Source organism: Macaca nemestrina, chromosome 7 (genome assembly GCF_043159975.1).
Source record: "Macaca nemestrina isolate mMacNem1 chromosome 7, mMacNem.hap1, whole genome shotgun sequence".
In the NCBI taxonomy this organism is placed as follows: Eukaryota; Metazoa; Chordata; class Mammalia; order Primates; family Cercopithecidae; genus Macaca; species Macaca nemestrina.
In genome coordinates, this window is record NC_092131.1 from 3,838,571 (window position 1) to 3,860,444 (window position 21,874).

Here is a 21,874-nt window from a genome sequence, read left to right on the forward strand (position 1 = left end):
ACCTTCACGTTATCAAGGTTCTCTGACCCTAAAGTTAAGAACCACTGGCATGAACATAGGAAAAAATTATTTTGGGGTTGGATTTTTACAAAACAGCCTTTCTGCAAAAGTGCAGGGATTCTACAACAGCAAATAAAACATTTTATTTCTGTAATTGAACATAAGCAATTCCAAATGCTTTTCTAGGCAAGACATGCCGGCGATTAGAAAATGAGACAGCTTAAAGACAGAGGTACATTTAACAGAAAACACGCCTGGAAGCTCGGCCGGCCCCGCCCATGCTGGTTCAGTTCCTGCCCTGGAGGGAAGGGGCCGAGGGGCTTCCTGTCCCAGGGAACTCCCACCACAGCAGTCTGCAGAAGGGCTGGCTTGGCCAGCACTGACCCAGGAGCACTGACCATCCCCTTAGGGAGGCACCACACCCTGGGGAGCACAGTCCCTCTTGTCCCGAAGACCCTTCCTCAGGGACCACGTGCCCTGACCCTCAATGCCTCACCATATCATAAAACACTTTAAAACCACTTAAGTTCTTCCCCACAACGTTGGGGAACTAATTGTAAACAGAATACACGTCTACGTATCAGCCCTAAGACAGCTGGCCCCGCTGCACATGCAGCCGGCCGGCCCTAGCAAGACATGGTCAGAGCTGGTGAGTGCTCTACAGTATTCAGAAATCTGACAAGTGTACACACGGCTCACAAGTCAGTGCAAACAGAAGCTAATGACATCCTCCAAGAAAATTCCACACAGTTATGACAATGGAAAACCTGTTATAGATTGTAGCCGTACATTTTTAGCAATGTTTAATACATCTTACTATAAACACTGAATTTCTAATTACGTGATATTTCTAGCAGCTTGATCCAGAAAATAACGATGTGAATTCCTCCAGTACTGTAAACACAAGACCAAGTGCTGCCCATGAGAGGGCCCCTGTGCCACCCGCGGGCACCACCAGCCTCCGAGGACCCCTGAGCCGCACACTGCTGCTGCTCCAGGGCAGCAGTCATGTCACAGGACCTCCCCAGGGCCTGGTTTCTGCCACAGCTGCACCAACTACCCAGAGACAGGCTGTCCGCCCGCAGATCCAGACGCTCCCATGCCATGGTGGCTGGGACTGGGCGCTGCACACACGGCTGCCGTGGGGGGGGTGGGGCGCAGTGAGTATTTTGACAGCAACTCTGAAGAAACAGGTGCTGACTCTCACGTTGGGGGTCCCCTCACCAGAAAGAGAACACAGGAGGAGGGATGGCTGGGCCTACCATTTCTCTGCTCTGAAGGGAAAAATTCAGACCGCCAGATGGGAAATGGCTTAAATCACTGCACTTCTATTGGGTGGGGGGGGGGGTTCAAACATCAGGGACTCAGATTCCCTTGCCACTTCCCTCTCTGAAACATGAACCTTCCTTTACGAGCTGGCTTCAAGGAGGCCTTCTGGCTTCTCTTATCCCAACACACAGTGCTCCCACAGCCACAGTGCTGCAGAGGCCACGTCGGCCCTAAGATCCCATGGCTGGACGCCAGAGCAGGCTCCACAGAGGCCCCACACAACCTCGTCTGCACCCATCAGTCTGAAGAGGTTAAAATTCAACTCCATATTCAGCCTTGTGTTTATTTCTTCTAAATGCCCTTTCTCCTTTCCAGAGAACTGTCACTAAGGGAAACTGTCTGGGTTCCAAACTCTGCTCAGCATCCTCACAGGGAGAAGGCACCCCCCACCACAAGGGAAGCTCCAGAGCCCTCCTGCCCGTCGCCTGTGCACAGACATAGCCCACTACGGGGGCAGCCACGGCACCTGTCAAAGGAAGCTGCTCTACACCCCCCTTTTTTGAGGGGGTGGCTTCTCACAACCCATCAAATTTTATATATTTATGGGGGTTTTTTTTGGTAGACACAGGGACTCGCTGTGTTGCCCAAGCTGTTCTTGACCTCCTGGGCTCAAGTGATCCTCCCGCCTCAACCTCCCCAAGTGCTAAGATTATAGGATTACAGGCATGAACCACCGCACCCAGCCATATATATGTACCATTTTTTCTTTTAATCCTATCCACTATTACAGAACCTATGAAATTTCCTTTAACACCTCTATGTAGCATTTAGAAAGTAAGCTGCTGACCCATCAGAATCTGCAAAAATGGAGTCAGGAGCCTCAGAAAAGGAGCCACGGCCACAGGTGAGCCGCTGGGGACAACACTGGCTCCATAGGGCAGCGCCTGTGCCAGGCGCTCGCTGACGACTACATGGAGCTTGTCTTACGGAAACAAATACGTTTTCACAAACACAGCAGTCCTGCGACATGAGACGGGATGAAATGAAATGAAACTTTTAAAGGTATTTTAAAGCCTAGCCTTATATCAAAACCCCAGGATGCTCTGTCCCCAGCCTTCGGCCCCGTGCCCCACGGGGAGCTTCCAGGGACTGAAGGCGACAAGTGTGAGCCTCTGCTGTGCCATCACCTGCCCTGTTACATGACAGCGGCAAGCTGACCTTTCACGGGATGGCCAGCGTTTCAGACCGCCCCTCTGTTCCGTAGCCTGGCTGGCTGGCATGGAGGTGGCGCTTCTGAGCGCCAGTCTTTGGAATCACTGCTTACCTCGGCATCTGTTTTGTAGGCTCTTTACCTATGGGCTAGTCTGTGGACAGCTAAGAAATACAGCCTCAGCACTGATTTGAAAAGGTTCCTGTCAGAGTCCACTGTGCTCCCTCATTCTATAAAGCTTAAGCTTTTAAAAAGTGAAACGCACGTCTCTAGGGGCTTCGTGTGCGGGGCCTCCAGGAGAGAACACTGCTCAAAAGGGGTGGGCATGGGGCCCAGGCCCCACAGGCGCCCAGGACCACGCCCGGGGACTTCGGAAACAGAGACCCAGAAGACGCTCCTGCCGGGAGGGGATTCACTCCCACTGACCAGGAGGTCCGCCACGCTTCAGGCTTTACTGCCGCAGATCACTAAATGCCTACCGTTCTGAAAGGGTACTTCATGTTTCCAGGTTCTTAGTTTACAGCCTTATTACAACATTATAATTTAGAAGAGAGTTTGGTGTCATGGCAAAAAGCTGGCAGGCAGGAAGTGCAACAGCATCCGTGAGCAGGAGCCGCCCCCCCGCGTGCTGAAGCCACCTCGGCCTCGCCTCGGCCTCCGTGCGCCAGCCTGGCCGGGTCGCGGTCGAGGCAGCTCCTGGCACTGAGACTGCAGGCCGGGTGACAGAATGCTGGGGCAGGGTCGCCCGGGTGTTTTGAAAAGGCACCTCCAAGGTTGGTGGACGTCACTATCTAGAAAGGAAGCCAAGGAGTGCGGCTGGCGCCTCCGGGCAGGGCGGTGAGGGGCGTGGCAGGGCAGGGCAGTCTCACACTCCCAAGGCAGGTTACCTAGCCCTGCCGGCCCTCAGTGGGCCAGGTCAGTGTGGCTGGCACTCAGAGCTCGCGAGTCGGCCAGACAATTATTTCGTTCCTGCATGAAAAAACAAATAGAAAAATTACACTTAACCAGGACTTCAAATGATGCCAGCTTCAAACGGCCTCAGGCCTAACAGTACCAGCTGCACAGCTAAATCTAGGTTGGCACTCGAGAGGCCCAGGGGTCAATGTGCATGTGGAAACTCCAAGAAACCAGAGGGCAAAACACTGGGTCAGCTACAGAACCCTGTAAAATGAAGAGACTTTCTTTCCTCTCATCATTAGGGGTGCTTCAAGCAGTATGTCCAGCACCCTACAAGCCTCTTCAGCAGCCACCGAGAAGGGGGCTGGGGAAAAGCTTTCCTGAGGTGGCTGCCTCCCAAGAGTGATGGGGGACAGGTCGGGCCGCTGACCTGTCTGTGAGGATTAGTGGATCTGGACAACTGGGAGGGCAGTGCCTGGCCACTGTCGCGAGCTCTCAGCACCAGCACAGGGGCGGGCGGGGACTGCCAAGTCCCAACAGCTCGAGCTGCCGGGCGGGCTCCAGGCACCTGGGTAACAGGCAGGTTCTAGAGCAGCCACAGGCACCCGGCCACCCACCGCACTGACAGCCACACCAAAACAGCCTCCGTGATGGGGAAGGGAGCCAGTACTTTCAGATGTGAACCTGATGTGTCTGTGTGAGATCCGGACAGCTTCAAGTGCTCAAGATTTTAGTGTCAGAGTGACAACGTGTTAGTCATCATGTTAATAAGGTTTTGAATACTTTTAAACTCTGAACAACAGCTTAAGTAGATAATTAATTATTAATAGTTATAAACTTAGGAGAGGCTAAAATCAAACAAACTAATACAAACTAGTAACTGGTCAAGCTTTGACAGTAGTTTAACAGAATAAATTAATTAGGTTACACTATTTTTAAAGACCATTTGAGATCATTAATTAATATTCTGAGAATGCTCACATGTGAACATGCCCATAATGCACATAACCAGTGGTGAAGCAGAATATTAAACACGACTGTCACAACTGGCTGTCCAGGAACAAACGTGGTGGTGGCCCCAGCCCTCTGCAGGAGCAGGGGCGGAGCAGGGACCGGGTGCGGATCTGCAGACCTGCCAGCGTGGTCTGGGCAGCCTAGGACACAACTCGGGGTAGGCTCCTTACTTGAAAGCGATCTTCAGCAGCCTTGCCACCCACGTTAAGGACATTCAGAGAGCTGGCACGCTTCATGCTGCAACCCGGACACGGACATGCAAGGACAAACGATCAGCACATTGGTCAACCAGCAACAGGAAGCACAAGCAAAGCCCCTCCAAGGCCTCTGTGACACTGGGGCTTCTCGGGACCTTGCCTTCATCTTGCTCGGGTAACAGGGGAGTCCTGGGTCTCACTCTATTTAGTGCCCAGGAGAAAAGACTACAGCTTCTCTGCATCTTTCACAGCAAAATGCTGCTTTTAAAGTACCATACGCAAACTCAAAGTGTCCTTAGACTTGCACTTTTAAAAAGTGGCTCATGGGGCCGGGCACGGTGGCTCACACCTGTAATCCCAGCACTTTAGGAGGCCGAGGCGGGCGGATCATGAGGTCAGGAGATCGAGACCATCCTGGCTAACACGGTGAAACCCCACTTCTACTAAAAATACAAAAAATTAGCTGGGCGCAGTGGCATGTGCCTGTAATTCCAGCTACTTGGGAGGCTGAGGCAGGAAAATCATCTGAACCCAGGAGGCAGAGGTTGCAGTGAGCCAAGATCACGCCACTGCACTCCAGCCTGGGCAAAAGTGAGACTCCATCTACCAAAAGAAACAAAAGAAAAGCCAGGCGCGGTGGCTCACGCCTGTAATCCCAGCACTTTGGGAGACTGAGGCGGGTGGATCACTTGAGGCCCAGAGTTCACAACCAGCCTGGGCAACATGGTGAAACCCTGTCTCTACTAAAAATGCAAAAAATTAGCCAGGCGTGGTGGCACACACTGTCATCCCAGCTACTCTGGAGGCTGAGGCACAAGATTCACTTGCACCCAAGAGGCAGAGGTTGCAGTGAGCCGAGATCACACCACTGTACTCCAGCCTGGGCGACAGAGCAAGACTGTGTCTCAGAAAAAAAAAAAAAAGTGAACCATCTGGGAGCAGAGGCTCTGCCTTCATCTGATGGTTTTCAGGGAGGGCGCTCAAGGGATCATGTCAGACTCATCACCATTAAGGGATCATGAAGAGACACTCAAAACTCACTGCTAAAAGAAGATGCATAAATATACTATTTTTTATCTTTCTATATTAAAAGCAGGGAAATCAACTTTATTGTTAGTAAAATAAACTCTGAAGTCAGTATTTCTCTACTTAGAAACCAAAATTAAAATAAAGTCATGGCTCTCCATTTAAAGAAATACAGGAATTTATACATATATTTACTTTTCCTCCCATCTGATGTATTTAAAATGCTTGATGAAATAGCCTATAAATTATCTATATCCCAGTCATAAAATGACTATCATTGTTCACCACCACCATGGATGGCTTTGAACATAAACTCACCTGAAGTTTTAAAGCTAAAGCAACCGATACTGAGGGTTACTTAAATTCTGAACGTGAACTGCATGCAACATGGACAGTGAACATGAGCACAGCAGTTCCTGGGCAAGCCAAGGATGGTGGCTGCGAGGCTGAGGCACAGCCTTGAAGGGTGACAGGGACAGCCTCACACAGGACACTGGGATGGGGCTGAAAGCCCAGGGCACCCGCCCGTGTGTCAGCAGTGCTGTGAGCACAGCGCCTGGCACATGGTAGATACTCAGCCAGCCCCTGCTGAACAACTGCACCAAAAAACCTGAATTTCCTTATCCCCAAGCAAAACTCACCCCCAAAATGTCCCAACCAGGACAAAACAAAAACATCCCAATGAAGCCCGCAACAGACATTGCTGGAGTCCTAAACAGGCTTTTCTCTACCTAGAACCACTCAAGAACCAAGTATAAAATCAAACCAAATCACAAGTAAATTATGACCTGACATAATTATTCTTGCTATAAAGTGGCCATTAACTTTTTTTTTGAGACGAAGTTTCACTCCATCGCCCAGGCTGAAATGCAGTGGTATGTGATCCTGGCTCACTGCAACCTCTGCCCCACTGGGTTCAAGCGATTCTCCTGCCTCAGCCTCCTGAGTAGCAGGGACCACAGGCATGCGCCACCCGGCCCGGCTAATTTTTATATTTTTAGTAGAGACGGGGTTTCGCCATGTTGGCCGGGCTGGTCTCAAACTTCTGATCTCAAGTGATCTGCCCACCTTGGTCTCCCAAAGTGCTGGGATAACTGGCATGAGCCACTGCACCCAGCTGCCATTAACTCTCTTTAAAAGAGCTACACAACCTTCCCTCAAACCCTTTTACGAAACGAAAGAACTCAAATCCTCAACGTCTCTTCCTACCACTCTTGCAAACTGCCTTGTTTGAACACATGGCATTCCAAACCCTTCAGTCCAATAACTGTTAGGAGTCAGCCAAACAGCAAGCTGCTAACACCCTGGTCCTGCTACGTCCAGCTCAGCGATTCTCAAAAAGCAGCCCCGGGTCAGCAGCCCCAGCACCGTGGGAACTTGTGTGAAACACAAATTCTGAGGATCAGGGACTCAGGAATTAGAAACTCAGGGGTGGGGCCTCACAGTCTCCGTCTGAAAAAACCCTCCAAAAGATGTCTGAGACTACTGTCTAGTTAATAAAAACAGTCACTCTTATTTGGAAAGATTATGCAGTTGTATGCATTTTACGGGATGCAATTTCCAAAGTCATGTAGAAAACGTTAGTCCGTGCAAGCGTGCATCTATGTCACATAGTTCAGGCTGGCAGAGCTGTAGCCCCGTGAACACTGACCACAGTTCTAACCCTGGGGGCTGGTCACACACTGTTATATTTTTATCATGGCAAAGACAGAAAACATGAAAAAACAGAACAGCTCTGAGAGCTATCATGTGGGAGTGTGGTCCAACTTATAACACTCAGCACCAGAACTGGACTCTGCACTTAAAAGGCTTCAAAACTTAAGAACCTCAAACAATGAGTGTGTTCCCCTCCAGGAATTAAATAATGTCCAGAATGCTCTCTCTGGGGCATCATGTAATTCCTGAAGGGGACCTGAGAGCCGCTGTGTGACTCATCAGATCATTCCAAGGAAGGGACACCAAGCAGCCACGCAGCCTGCTCAGACCCTCTCAATACTGTAAGAAGAAACGTGTCATCTCAAAATTCATCGAGAGGCAGGTAGTAACCTATCATTTTGGTTCTGGAAATCTGTAAACATTTTAAAATAAGATCACTATTCCAAAGGCAATTTAGAATCTATTCCCCCCAAGTAAGAGTTCATTTGTTTCATCGTAAGCAATTTGCTACTAAATCCCCATAAACTTCCAGAAGTCCAGTCCTCAAATCCTGGGGTCTTCCAGGGAGTCTTCAGAATGAACATCTGTGGGGCTCCTAAAACCCCCTCTCCAGAAACGGGCTGGAAAACAGTTGTGAGAAGCTCCTTACAAAAGTCACATCACTCCTCTTGCCTCAGGCCTGCACCTCTCTCACAGCCATGAAGAGAAGTCTCCTCCACAACAGAGACTCCCACAGGGACACCAAGCAGACAAGAGGTGAGCCCTACCACCAAGGGGCTGGGCCATCTCTGGCCAATCCGCACCCTGGCCGTGTGTGGCAGCAGGTCTAAGGGTTTCGGTCATCAGGGATACTGAGAGGGATGAAAAAGTGGACATACTTTTTAAAAAATAGCTTTTAAAAGACAAAATAGGCCAGATGTGGTGGCTCACGCCTGTAATCCCAGCAATTTGGGAGGCTGACGTGGGAGGATCACCTGAGGTCAGGAGTTTGAGACCAGCCTGGCTAACATGGTGAAACCCCGTTTCTACTAAAAATACAAAAAATTAGCCGGGTGTAGTGGCGCGTGCCTGTAATCCCAGCTACTCAGGAGGCTGAGGCAGGAGAATTGCTTGAACCCAGGAGGCGGAGGTTGCAGTGAGCCAAGATTGTGCCACTGCACTCCAGCTTGGGGAACAAGAACAAAACTCCGTCTCAAAAAAAAAAAAAAAAAAAAAGGCAAAGTAACAAAACAACTGATGAGGCACATAACTTTAATATTTCCAATATGTTCTCCAGAAAAACTCGGTTTCACCATCCTGAGGTGATCAGATTTCTTACAGAACTTAAAGTGGGATCACTTGTAAAGTAGTTTTACTAGGAATCAATCTCTAAAAAGTCGGTACCATTTAGGAAGTCAGAGTTACACAGAATGGCTGGCAAAAGCCTGCCTCATGAGAAATATGCCCAAGCCAGGAGCAGCTGCCCAGAGTGACGCTGGACAGTGCAGCAGGGGTGATCTGCCAACTCTGTGCACCATGTTAAAAACAAAGGATGTCTTAAGAACCAAATTCCTTTGACAACTTAAATGTTATTTTTCTAAAGACTCTAAGACTCATGACTCAAACCTTTTTTTAAACATATGAAAAGCCTAAGGTTTTGAAAATCTCCTTATAATAAAGTCTTGATAGTTCTGATGCTATTTGAAACCATTTTCTCCCTAGTATAATACCGTATGAGATTTAATATAGTTGTAGCTAACATCCGATTTATCTAAAAGATTAAAAATTTTAAAGAATTTAAACTAATGCTAATTTAAAAAACAATGCGTATCTAAAGTAAACAAGTTCAAAATGCTCAATGTTTTAATATAAATTCCCACTTTCATTGCTAAGGCTTTCTTAGAACATGTGACAGAATTTTAAAATTCCATAAATTTCTTTTAAAGGTATTAGCACTTCAGCCACTAACAGGAAGTTACCCAATTATTTCTGAGCCTGTCCTGGGAAAAACCTAGGTGGCAACTATGAAACCCTTCCATTGTGAGAGTACGGGAACCAACTGGAGTGTCTTTCCTGGCGTCTGTGGGTGAGGAAGGCTGCGCTAGGAAGAGAAGCGGCCCAGGGCCGGCGTGCACGGGAGTCGGAGAGCTGGAAGAGATAGTTACCCGGGGTTCTTTGGCTCACTCTCTCGTGAACTTCCTCCCTTCAGCTTCCTAACCAGCTTCTCACTGCTGCGTCTAATGGAAGCCCGGAGTTTGCTAAAGGAACCACTGCGTTTTAAAGATCCAGTGCCATCCTGAAAAAAACGTGAACAAATGTGAAGCTGCAGGTGGTTCTCCCTCCCGCCCACAAGAGCCACACTGGGTGCAAATAAGAGCGCCACCACGGTCACCCTGCTCGCCAGCAGCTCACTGCTGACAGAGTCTTGCAGAAACCACCAATTACCATGTACGTAAACATACTTTTAACTAAACATTATCCACTTTTAATTTCATTAAAGATAATCCAATGATCATGAAAACCTTTAGACATAAGGAAGCTCATTCAAACAAAAGTGATCGCATCCCAAAAGCAATATGAATCCTACTGCTATTCCGAGACAAAAACCGACACACAGTCTCAAGAAAATTAAAGCAGCTTCTAGGAATATTATCAAAATCGACTTCCACATTTAACAGATATGTAAGCATCTGGTCCAAGTAACACAGTAGAGGACCCAAACCATTTGGATCTGACAGAGGCTCTTCCTTTTAACAGTTTCGTCTAAATGCAATAGTTGGAGGTGCTGTTTCCTTCAGTAAATTTTACAGAACAGTTTCCTTAAATGTTAACTATAAAGGTGGCTGGAAAATTAAATAAAATGCTCATTCTATACAAATAACTAAAAATCCTCAGACAACCTTGTAGGGAGGAGAGTGCCCAGCTCTCATCTTAATTGATTCACGTATTAATAAGTGAAATACTTGGCAGAATCTGAACATGAAAATAAAAAACACAGTGAAGAAAATGTGCAGACAGCAGCACTTCTTCTTGGAAGGAATTCCTTGGTGAGATGAACTATCACCCCATGACCCCAGCAGCTCTGCCATGTGGCGTTTCATGGATAAAGAGTGAGAGAAGTTCTACCAAGCAGACAGACACCAAGACACAGGTCAGTCGGAGTGAGTTTATTAGAAGTTAGAAAGACACAAATACACAAATCACTGAGCACTTCAAGATTAGTAGAGAAAAGCAGAATGCCCAAATTCCACACACAGACTACACAGCAAATGCTACTGGGGCGTATCCTAGGGAGACCCGGAGTCCAAGCAGGAACCCCAGGGCTCTAAGTACCATGGGGCACGTGCGGCACATGCCTTGCTCTAAGGCTTAGTTACGTCAACAGGTCACCGTCATGCCATTGCAACAACACCTTGTGTGACACTTAACTACCTGTTATCAGAGTGAACAGCTAATCGCTCTTAATTTTTAAACTCGTGTATTACACAGTAAATGAATTTTATTAATACAATTTATATTACTAAGTACATATCTGGCAAAGCTACATGTATACAGAAATCAGGAACCCCCCAAAAAGGACAGCAGCACCGAAAGGAATGGCCAGTTCACAGAGAGGTGCAGCTCTGACAAGATCCTAGGGGGCTGCTAGACACAGCGGGCAGCACTGGAGAGAGAAGGGAAGCTGCGGGAGGCGCCACCCGTCATGCAGGAGACAGTGTGAGAGTCACGGGCGGCTAGGCCTGTCAGACAGAAAGGAGAGAGAAAACCCACGTGAAACCGCGGCGAGGAAAGGCAGCAGGCTCTGCATGGTGCAGCCTGGCTTACAGTATTTCTAGGTCACAAGTCTCAGCAGCCTTCTGAGTGGCTTTAGGACTGGGATGACCTTCTGCCTGCTTCTACCAGCCCAGCATAAAGCAGGTGCTGGGCCTCATGGTGCATTTCATAGAATTCAGACTGGTCCATTCCCAATGGTCAGCAAAGTAAATTTCAACACTTTAAGAGTAAAGATTGGCAATGTATTAGAAATCTCCTTGACACTTAGTGTAAAAGGCTTTACAAGTAACTGTACATAAGGAGATTATGCAATGAGAAACATAGGGACCAAAATAAAGGCTACAGGTATGACTTTCATTCTCTTAAAAACACATTTTAGACATTTCAGAAACTTTAGGAAACCACGGACTTTAAAAGTCTTCAGCCCATTTTAAACATGCAGTTGATAATCCAAAAGAAAATTAATTTCCACAGGCAGCAATGCGTCCTGGGTCCTGCCAGATTGGAAAGCCGACGTCTCGACAGAAGCACCAGACGGCAGGGCCTGCGCCCCGCCCGCTCGGACTCACCATGGGACGCTGAGCAAGTCATTTAACCAGCCCGAGCTTCATTTTTCTCATCTTTAAAATGGAAAAATAACACTTGTTACCAACACCTCAAAAATGTTGGGAGGACAAGAAAACATAAGTTTTTGCTGCTCTTTAGAAAAAGGATGCTAAAATGCTAACACAGCGTCATCAACAGTGCAGCCCTTGCTGTTCATTTCAAAACTCAGTGCTACGCTACAGCAGTGTTATTATAATACACCTGAACTAAATACTTGGCAGAACGCAGAAGATTCATTTCACTCAGATTCAAAAGTATTTCATGTGACACACACACGCTCACTCATGCTCTCTCTCTCCCCACTCTGCAGCTGCTGGAGTAGCAAGCTGACAACTGACAGCTGGGCAATGGGCCCAGGAGTCCCAGAATTAGGGTCCGGCCCAGCTGCCTCCTCCTCCCTGAGCCTCTGCAGACCCAGATCAGCACCTGGAGTTGGCAATGGAGCGGGTCTGCCCCACTCTGAGTCAGTCGCCCAGGCTGGAGTGCAGTGGCCTGATCTTGGCTCAGTGCAGCCTCCACCTACTGGGTTCAAGCAATTTCCTGCCTCAGCCTCCTGAGTAGCTGGGAGTACAGGCATGCGCGACCATGCCTGATTTTTGTTTTTTTCGTACAGTGGAGTTTTCACCATGTTGGCCAGGCTGGTCTCGAACTCCTGACCTCAAGTGATCCGCCTGCCTCGGCCTCCCAAAGCCCTGGGATTACAGGCATGAACCACCGTGCCCAGCCCTTAGTGTAATTTTTAAAAAATAAAAATTCATCTATTTCTAACAATATATTCCATTCCCCAATAATCCTAGGTAAGAATTTAGTGTATTTGAAACGTGTAGAAATCTTAACATGGGAGCAGTGCGAAAAGAATGGCAAGACGGAGAGAGGCTGCTTCAAAAGGCCCCGGCAGAGCTGGTGACCTGCAGACAGACAAAGGTGGTGCAGCTGGGAGGCGGACCTCAGGCTCCACCTGGGGTGGTTCTGTGTGTCTCCTCAGGCTCCACCTGGGGTGGCTGTGTGTGTCTCCTCAGGCTCCACCTGGGGTGGCTGTGTGTGTCTCCTCAGGCTCCACCTGGGGTGGCTCTGTGTGTCTCATGGGACCACCGTAAAGACAACTGGGTAATGATGAAACAGCCCGAGGGACTCCCACATTCCAACAGGGACCTGGTGCTAGTGGCTGACACATGCACATCACACCATGAACATGAAGCCACACAGACAGCAGTTGTAAGAGCACCAGTTTTATCCAGAAAAGGATTTGTGTGCACAAAGCAGCTGCACTTTCAGAGGCAAGACCATGAGAGAGCCAACTGAGGCTCACGGTGACAGCGGCTTCCAGATCTGCATGTGTCACACGAAACGAGGTCACAGAAGTACCGCTGTCAAGTAGTTTAATCACAGTCCCTACAGTGTGTACCTAAAGGAGAGAACTGTCCTTCCCTGGACAAACCACCCACCAGGTCGAGACCTCGATCCAGACACTCCCTGCACATTACCAGCATCTGTCACCACCTGCTTTCCTTCTCAGTTCTGTGTGACACCAACGCCCAGGACCCACAGGGGACGATTATCATTAATCAGTTTGTCCTTTCTTTGACCACATAACTCTGTTTTAAATGTTACTTATGAATATTTTGAAAAACTGAGCCCAATATCTGGTGTATGTGGTTATTATAACTTAATCAAAAGCTGTCACATTCATTCCTGGCAGTCACTTCTGCTGAAGCTATGACTTCCCAACAGGGAGCACAATGTTTTTCCCTATGGTAGTAGTTTTCAACCTTTTAAAAAGCATTAAAATGCCTTTTAGGCTGATGCAGGAGAATCTCCGGAACCCGGAAAGCAGTGAGCAGAGATTGCGTCACTTAACTCCAGCCTAGGTGACCTCCGTCTCATATATATATATATATATATATATATATATAAAAATAAAATTGAAATCACATTTTCTCACTATAAATATATAACAAGTTATTCTAATAAACGAAACAAGAACAATAAAGCTACCTTTATAAAATCCAAAAATTTGAAATCTGAAGTTATAGGTAACAGGGATAGTTGTTTTTTTTGAGACAGTCTTGCTCTGTCACCCAGGCTGGAGTGCAGTGGCGCGATCTCGGTTCACTGCAACCTCTGCCTCCAGGGTTCAATTCCCCTGCCTCAGCCTCCCAAGTAGCTGGGATTACAGGCGCCTGCTACCATGCCTGGCTAATTTTTGCATTTTTAGTAGAGACAGAGTCTCCCCATGTTGGCCAGGCTGGTCTCAAACTACTGAACTCAAGCGATCCACCAGCCCTGGCCTCCCAAAGTGGTGGGATTACAGGCATGAGCCACGGCACCCGGCCACAGGTATAGTCTTTTTTTTTTTTTGAGACGGAGTCTTGCTCTGTCACCCAGGCTGGAGTGCAGTGGCGCAATCTCAGCTCACTGTAAGCTCTGCCTCCCGGGTTCACACCATTCTTCTGCCTCAGCCTCCCGAGTAGTTGGGACCACAGGCACCCGCCACCACACCTGGCTAATTTTTTGTATTTTTAGTAGAGACAGGGTTTCACCTTGTTAGCCAGGATAGTCTCGATCTCCTGACCACCCACCTCAGCCTCCCAAAGTGCTGGGATTACAGGTGTGAGCCACCGCGCCCGGCAAGGTATAGCCTTAACATTTACCACAACACCTGATGTATTTGTCTATTTTAACTTAATTGCATAATACTGAAAAAAATCTTGACGTACACAAATAAGTGACTACAGTGGTAACAGTTTGCTGTGCAATCTCAGGGAAATCTTCACTTAAACAGAAACAGCATGATAAACTTTGTTCTAACATCCATATAAAGACAAACTAATGTGCTGACCTGCACTGTGTTAATATCTAAATCAAACAACATTTAATATGGGCCCCTTTTATTGTCTCTAATTATCCCTCAATAAAGTTGACTAAAAATTAATACCTGTGTGCATATTGCCCTCACTACCTTTTTAAAAATAAGTCAGTGGTTTATGCCTATAATCCTAGCACTTTGGGAGGCCGAGGCAGGCAGATCACGAGGTCAGGAGTTAAGAGACCAGCCTGGCTAACATGGTGAAACCCCGTCTCTACTAAAAATAAAACAATTAGCCAGGTATGGTGGCGTACGCCTGTAATTCGAGCTACTCAGGAGGCTGAAGCAAGAGAATTGCTTGAACCAGGAGGCAGAGGTTGCAGTGAGCCAAGACAGCACCACTGCACTCCAGCCTGGGCAACAGAGCGAGACTCTGTCTCGAGAGGAAGAAAAGAAAATCACAAGTTGGTCGAGTTCAGCATTCTGCCTTCTCAGAACCTTAAGAGTTGTGGGGAGATCGGGTTGGGGGCCAAGGTCTTCCTGTGAAGACTCTGAGGCAGCCTCAGCCGGCCCGCCCAGTGAATTCACTCACTTTATCTAAGACTCCATCTGAAGACAGGGCTGCCTCCATGCGCAAAATGAGTTTAGGAACCACTGCACTGGACAATTTAAAACTCAGATTGTTTTGGTAGATCACCCATAGCCAACGCATCCTGGGATGAATTCCATCGAAGCTGCAGAGCTACCAAGTATATTGCTCACGAAAGGGACACACCGGAAACACAGCCTGCGCACAGCCTATGTAATCAGGTGTCCAGAGTGAGAAAGGAAGCGTGTATGTAATCAGGTGTCCAGAGTGAGAAAGGAAGCGTGGAGGGAGGAAATCAGCAGGCACGCGGAGGGGCAGCTGCTTCATCCACAGCAGCGACACTTCCAGCCCGCGGGCCTGATGGGGACACCTGCACTCGAACCTGCTGCAGTGGACACGTGACGAGGACACCTGCACATGAACCCGCTGCAGTGCACACGAGCAGTTCTCCTTCCTCTCCGAGTCCATCTTTAAGATGGTAACAGAGCTCTGAATTGTCACAATTTTATCATCAGATGATTTCATGTCAACATGGACCTAGAAATACTGTCTCAAGAGAAACCTCCTCCAGAACTTCATTCAAGAGTATCACAATCTGCACCCTGGCTCCTAGAGCCTAGATAAAGGACTTCCCTTCTATACGAAGCATGCAGGTATGACAGCAACCAAGAGAAGAGTACAGTACACAGTTCTGACAGAATGCGGGCGACAGGGAGGCCTGCAGGCCAGGATTTCAGTTTTAGACTACTGCCCCACTGGGGCTGAGTGGGCAAAGCTGATGCTGATTGGTTGTCTTGGCACAGAAAAAAAACCAAAGCAAGAAAGCTGCCAGATAAAGACAGTCAAAGAGAATGTTCTCCCTCAAATTTTGCTACTAACATTTTTTATAAAATATTTATTTAGAATGCTAGCTCCTACCAAATTGCTATAGCTATAGAAAATCCTTAAAGAATAAAAGGATTTACATTATAAGAAGGCCCAAAACTACAATTTGGCAGAACATGTGTAGAATTATAACTAATCAAACTGCACTATGGCAACTTCAAAAAACCAACTGTGCCCCTAGATGAGTCAAATGCCGCCTTCAACTCTCCCTGACAAAAGCAAAATACCAAAGACACCAGCTTGTGTATTTAAAAAAAAATCCATGTGCTAAAAAATTCACTGGAGAAAAAATGTCCAGAAGGCCACACGGTCTTTGGCAACCACTGGATAAACAGCAGTGGTGAGGAATTTCCAGGGGCAAACCAGTAAAACCTAGAGGGGCCTGTGCAGCCTCTCAGGCACATGGGGGCGGGCAACCATGAAGAGCCCCAAAGATCTGGACACCCTCTCAGGTGAAATGCAGGACGCGCAGGACATCAAGAGAGCAGCCACCTAAGCTCTTGGTTCTGACCCGTTTTCTAAAAACAAATTCTACTTACACAGCATCTCCCTTTAAAGCATTTCAACTCATTCTAACAAAATCTAGAGCAGCCTGGTCAGTGAAGTTAGGAGCACTGGAGTTAGCAATGAAATGGGTGAGTTAAAGAAGCGAGTTAGTTACCTGCCACACTGATCCTGATATTAAAATGAAACCAGAGAGGGATCATGCTTTAAATAGCCAGGACACTCAATCAGCATTTAAGTGCTCAAAGTTAAGCCAAACAGCTTTCATGGATTCCTGAGAAGAAAATTACCACTTTAAACAAATAACAGACTTAAGTATTAGCAGAAGTAAAGAACTTACAGAAAGCTTAATTGGCACTTAATTTGACAAAAGCAGAAGGTCTAGCACATGAGACAGGAGGAAGGCCTGGCAAGCGCCACTTGGGGGCGCCTCCCGGAGCACGTGCCCGCTGTGTACTGTACTTACCCCGTTCCACTCTACGCTCATACTCACTTCCTCCCCTCCGTCAGGGCCACTCTCGTACTTGACCACGTCCACGTTGAGGCTCTCACGGCTCCTGCGCTTCTCCATGTTCTCAGGGTCATTGAGCACTTCCGCCACCCTCTGTTTGTGAACATTGTCAAGACCCTGTGAGCCAGGCAAGGGAAAATGGTTGGACCCATTAGCGCTTCAGATTTTCTTAAGTATTTCTGAGATACTTGGCTAGAAAACAAAATACCAGTTCTTAATCACTGGAGGGAAAAAAACTGAAACAGTGGTTCCTTGGAGCGGGTGAGGGTGGAGGCGGGAAACTGGAGAGAAACACAAAGGACCCCTTAGGGGAACAGTGACGGGGCTTGGGTTGCACAGGGTGTGTGTCCATGTTCAATCATTCTGGGTCTGTATCTAGGACTGGAACGGCTGGGCCATGTGGTTTTCTAAGTTTAACTTTTAGATAAGCCATCAAACTTCTCCAGTGCCTGCACCATTTTACATTCCCACCAGCAAGAAGACATGAGGGTTCCAGCCTCTCCGCATCCTCACCAACACCTGTTATTTTCCATTTGTTCTCTTTTTTATTATAGCCAGTCTAGTGGGGATGAGGTAGTATCTCGCTGTGACTTCAGTTACTATTTCTATAATGACTAAAGATGTTGAGTGTCTTTTCATGTGATTGTTGACCATCTGTCTATCATCTTCAGTAAAATGTCTATTCAGGTCCTGTGCTCATTTTTTAATTGGGTTGCCTTTTTTTCTGGATACCAAAACCTTATGAGATACATCATTTGCAAATATCTTCCCCCATTGCATGGGTGTCCTTTCACTTTTTCTTTTTCTTTTTTTCCTTTGAGACAGGGTCTCTCTCTGTTGCCCAGACTGGAGCGCAGTGGTATCATCTAAGCTCACTGTAACCTCCACCTCCCGGGTTCAAGCGATCCTCCCACCTCAGACTACCAAATAGCTGGGACCACAGGCATGGGCCAACACACTTGGCTAATTTAAAAAAAAAATTTTTGTAGAGACATAGTATCACTATGTTGCCCAGGTTGGTTTCGAACTCCTGAGCTCAAGGGATTCCCCCCACCTCAGCCTGCCAAAGTGCAGGAATTACAGGTGCTCACCACCACGCCCAGCCCCTTTCACTTTCTTGATGATGTCCTTAGATGCACAATAGTTTTTAACTTTGGTGAATCCAACAGATCTAGTTACCTAGTTTTTATTTTGCTGTTCATGCTTTTGGGGTCATATTCATGTTATTTTATTTTATTTTAATTTAATTTACTTTTTGAGACGGAGTCTCGGTCTGTTGCCCAGGCTGGAGTGCAGTGGCGTGATCTTGGCTCACTGCAACGTCTGCCTCCTGAGTTCAAGCAACTCTCCTGCCTCAGCCTCTCGAGTAGCTGGGACTACAGGCTTGTGCCACTGCACTGTATTTTTAGTAGAGATGGGGTTTTGCCATGCTAGCCAGGCTGGTCTCAAACTCCTGACCACCGGTGATCTGCCCACGTTAGCCTCCCCAAAGTGCTGGGATTCAGGTGTGAGCCACTGCGCCCAGTCTCACGCCTTTGGTTTTTTTTTTGTTTTTTTTTGCTTTTTTTTGTTTTTTTTTTTTCAATTGAGACGGAGTCTCATTCTGTCACCCAGGCGGCTGGAGTGCAGTGGCGTGATCTCGGCTCACTGCAGCCTCCACCTCCCAGGTTCAAGCGATTCTGCTGTCTCAGCCTCCCGAGTAGCTGGGATTACAGGATTACAGGCATGTGCCACACCACGCCAGGCTAATTTTTATATTTTTAGTAGAGACAGGGTTTCACCATGTTGGCCAGGCTGGTCTCGAACTCCTGACCTCAGGTGATCTGCCCACGTTGGCCTCCCAAAGTGCTGGGATTACAGGTGTGAACCACTGTGCCCGGCTTCACGCTCTTTTAAACAATATAACTTTATTTGTTCAAACTAAAATAATCAACATTTTCTATTTCTAAATCAAGTTTTCAACAAAAGTCATGTAAAAGAGAACCATTAAATTCAAAGTTCCCAAGGGCCGGTTAAGGACAGAAGTATGACTGACCTGTTTACGAGACCTCATGGCAGCTTCTTCTAATGTTTCTGCAGCTTCAAATTTGCCTTGACGTCTGTAAAGTGCCCCAAGGTTTTTTAGAGTGGTTGTAACAGTTGGACTGTAAGAAAGCACATGACATATAGAACTGTGACATATAAGCTGTGAACAACCACTATCAACAGCACATAATCTAAAGGACTGACAGATTTATGTTTTGGCTTGACTATATTTTAACTTTCTCTTGTACTTTTTTGAAACTGTAAAATTATGAAGAGTTCTTCCTTCTCAAGTAGCTCTGCCTCCTATGACCCTGGCCCTTCCTGTACACAGCCCCCTCAGGCCAGGCTAACACCATACCCCATCCAGGCTGAGGCGGCTCTCACAGACCACTGGCCACTCTGTCAACAGAAACTTCTGGGCCAGGTCTGTGTGGTGATCAGCATGCTTTCCCTGGAGACACCTTGGTCTGCACTGGCAATAATGACAAACAGTGCTCTGCATGGTGCTGCTCACGTGCTCCCGTCTCCCTCAAGTACAGGGGAGAAGAGAGCAAAGCAGACCCTCCCTATCAGTGGGGTGTGAGGGCAGAGGATAAATGCTTCATGTACCAGGGAAGCAATAAGCAGATGGCCGAGAGGACAGCTGTGTTTCTGTGTTCTTTTTTATTTTTCAAACTGTATAATTAGGCTTGATGTTTCTGCATTCTTGATAGAGCAGACTTATTAAAAAAAATTATAAATAAACCTAGATTCATTTTAGCATAGATAAGTACTTCGAGAGATTTCTGTTCACTTTCTTACAATAGGCATTTTGGGTACAGAAATAAGCTATTTTCTATGTCTCTGAAACAAGTAATATAAGGTAAGTGTTATGGGAGCCCTGGAGAGGGTTCCGAGAGTTTTCTGAAAATAGATGAATGGTAGGCTGAGTCTCAAAGGATGAGGAAAGTTAAGAGTGGAAAGACACGGTGGCTCACGCCTATAATCCCAGCACTCTGGGAGGCCAAGGTGGGTGGATCACCTGAGGTCAGGAGTTCAAAACCACCCTGGCCAACATGGTGAAACTCTGTCCCTACTAAAAACACAAAAATTAGCCGGGCATGGTGGCAGGCGCCTGTAGTCCCAGCTACTCAGGAGGCTGAGGCAGGAGAATCGCTTGAACCTGGGAGGTGGAGATTGCAGTAAGCCAAGATCGCACCATTGCACTCCAGCCTGGGTGACAACGACGAAACTCCGTCTCAAAAAAAAAAAAAAAAAAGAGCGGAAAGGCAGTAAAACAGGTGAGCCACCTGGACCCAGGTACGGCAGCCATCACAGACGGCAGTCGGCACAGGCTCAGGCCCAAGAGGCAAGGCTCTAGGGCTGGCCATGGAGGGGCCTACACTTCCCTCTGCAGAGGACAAGGCCCCATGGGCCATGAGGAAAAGAAGCGTGTGTGGATCTGTGTCTCCAGTGCTGTGTGTGAGGGGCTGGCCTTCCCAGGCCCGCTGGCACGCTTGTCATGAATTTGCTGTATGGTTTCTACCATTAAATGTAAAAGTAAGGCAATTACCTTTGCACCAGCCTAATATGATGGTGGGTTTTATACATGTAAATGATCTCATTTACAAAGTTAGTGGGGTTTTTTACATTGGAATTTGGGAAAAACATGGGACTGTGCACTTAAGGAACACTATACATCGGTCATTTATAAGCTGCCCTGTAGAACACAATTACCTTCCCCCTGCTTTTCAGTTTTTCCAGCCAAACGCGATTCCAGACATACCTATCAACTTTGCAGGCTTTGTACCAGCCGCCATACTCTCCAAAAGACGTCCCATCCTTTTGCTTTCCCTAAATTACAACAAATAATTTCAAATGAATAATTATCCTGAATGCAGGATATACAATTTAGAAAATCTCAAAATAATACATTCTTACTTTGCATTCTTCTCTTTCTTCAGCATGCATCCAGATGGGTTTATTTTCATCTAGGGAAGAAAACACAGCATACAGGTTGAGCATCGCTAATCCAAAACTCCAAAATCTGAACTGCTCTAAGGGGTATTTCCTTTGAGGGTCAAGTCAGCACTCGAAAAGTTTCAAATGTTGGAGCACTTTGGGTAATGGATACTTAACTTATACTACAAATGAAGGATAACAGAGCCTGCTAAGTAAAACAGAAGTCATTAAGCCTCGGTGGCTGCTTTTTTTTGTTTTGTTTTTTTTTAAGATGGAGTCTCACTCTGTTGCCCAGGCTGGAGTGCAGTGGTGTGCTCTCGCCTCACTGCAACCTCCACCTCCTGGGTTCAAGCGACTCTCCTGCCTCAGCCTCTGAAGTAGCTGGGATTATAGGCACCCGCCACCACGCCCAGCTAATTTTTTTGTATTTTTAGTAGAGATGGGGTTTCGCCATGTTGGCCAGGCTGGTCTCAAACTCCTGACTTCAAGTGATCCACCTGCCTCAGCCTCCCTAAGTGTTAGGATTACAGGCGTGAGCCACCACGCCCAGCCTGTTTTCTTTTTTATACGATCCTTGTTAGATGCTACTACTTACAGCATGGACAGATTAAGTTCACACTGCAGGAAAAAGTCTATGGAAGACAGAGCTGGACACCAAGCAACAGGTTAAGACACAGGGTGCAGAATCAATGTTCTGAGACAGGTGATCAACTGTCAAGACACCCCAACAAATGCTAGGACTCTGTAATGTAACCGCTAAAATGTTAGCTGCTCAAGTAGCACAAGGGAGTATTCAGAATGTGAGCGCTAAACAAAAGCATTAAACAATAGTCTAAGAAAAAGTAGTAAGATGTTGGTAGCAAAAGTAGAAAAGATATAAATCAAGGCTGGGCGCAGTGGCTCACACCTGTAATCCCAGCACTTTGGGGGACTGAGGCAGGAGGATCACCTGAGGTCAAGAGTTCGAGACCAGCCTAACATGGTG

The 21,874-nt window shown here is 47.2% G+C and overlaps 1 protein-coding gene across 18 annotated transcripts in view; it reads right to left on the reverse strand.

The window, feature by feature from the left end:
• LOC105489821 (kinesin light chain 1) overlaps window positions 1-21,874 on the reverse strand; it is a 73,356-nt gene that overhangs the window by 4,195 nt on the left and 47,287 nt on the right. For 2 of the 18 annotated variants that reach the window (XM_011754967.3, XM_011754964.3), the window contains exons 10-15: window positions 20,869-20,918; window positions 20,714-20,781; window positions 18,959-19,067; window positions 16,906-17,040; window positions 9,414-9,544; window positions 4,561-4,627 (exon numbers count right to left, since the gene is read on the reverse strand). In XM_011754967.3, the coding sequence (XP_011753269.1) occupies window positions 4,561-4,627; window positions 9,414-9,544; window positions 16,906-17,040; window positions 18,959-19,067; window positions 20,714-20,781; window positions 20,869-20,918 (560 nt within the window). Of the gene's footprint in view, window positions 1-118; window positions 3,449-4,560; window positions 4,628-9,413; window positions 9,545-10,400; window positions 10,989-11,591; window positions 11,643-16,878; window positions 17,041-18,958; window positions 19,068-20,713; window positions 20,782-20,868; window positions 20,919-21,874 lie in introns of those variants that run through there. The other 16 variants (XM_011754965.3, XM_011754961.3, XM_011754971.3 and 13 more) reach the window with 14 other exon arrangements.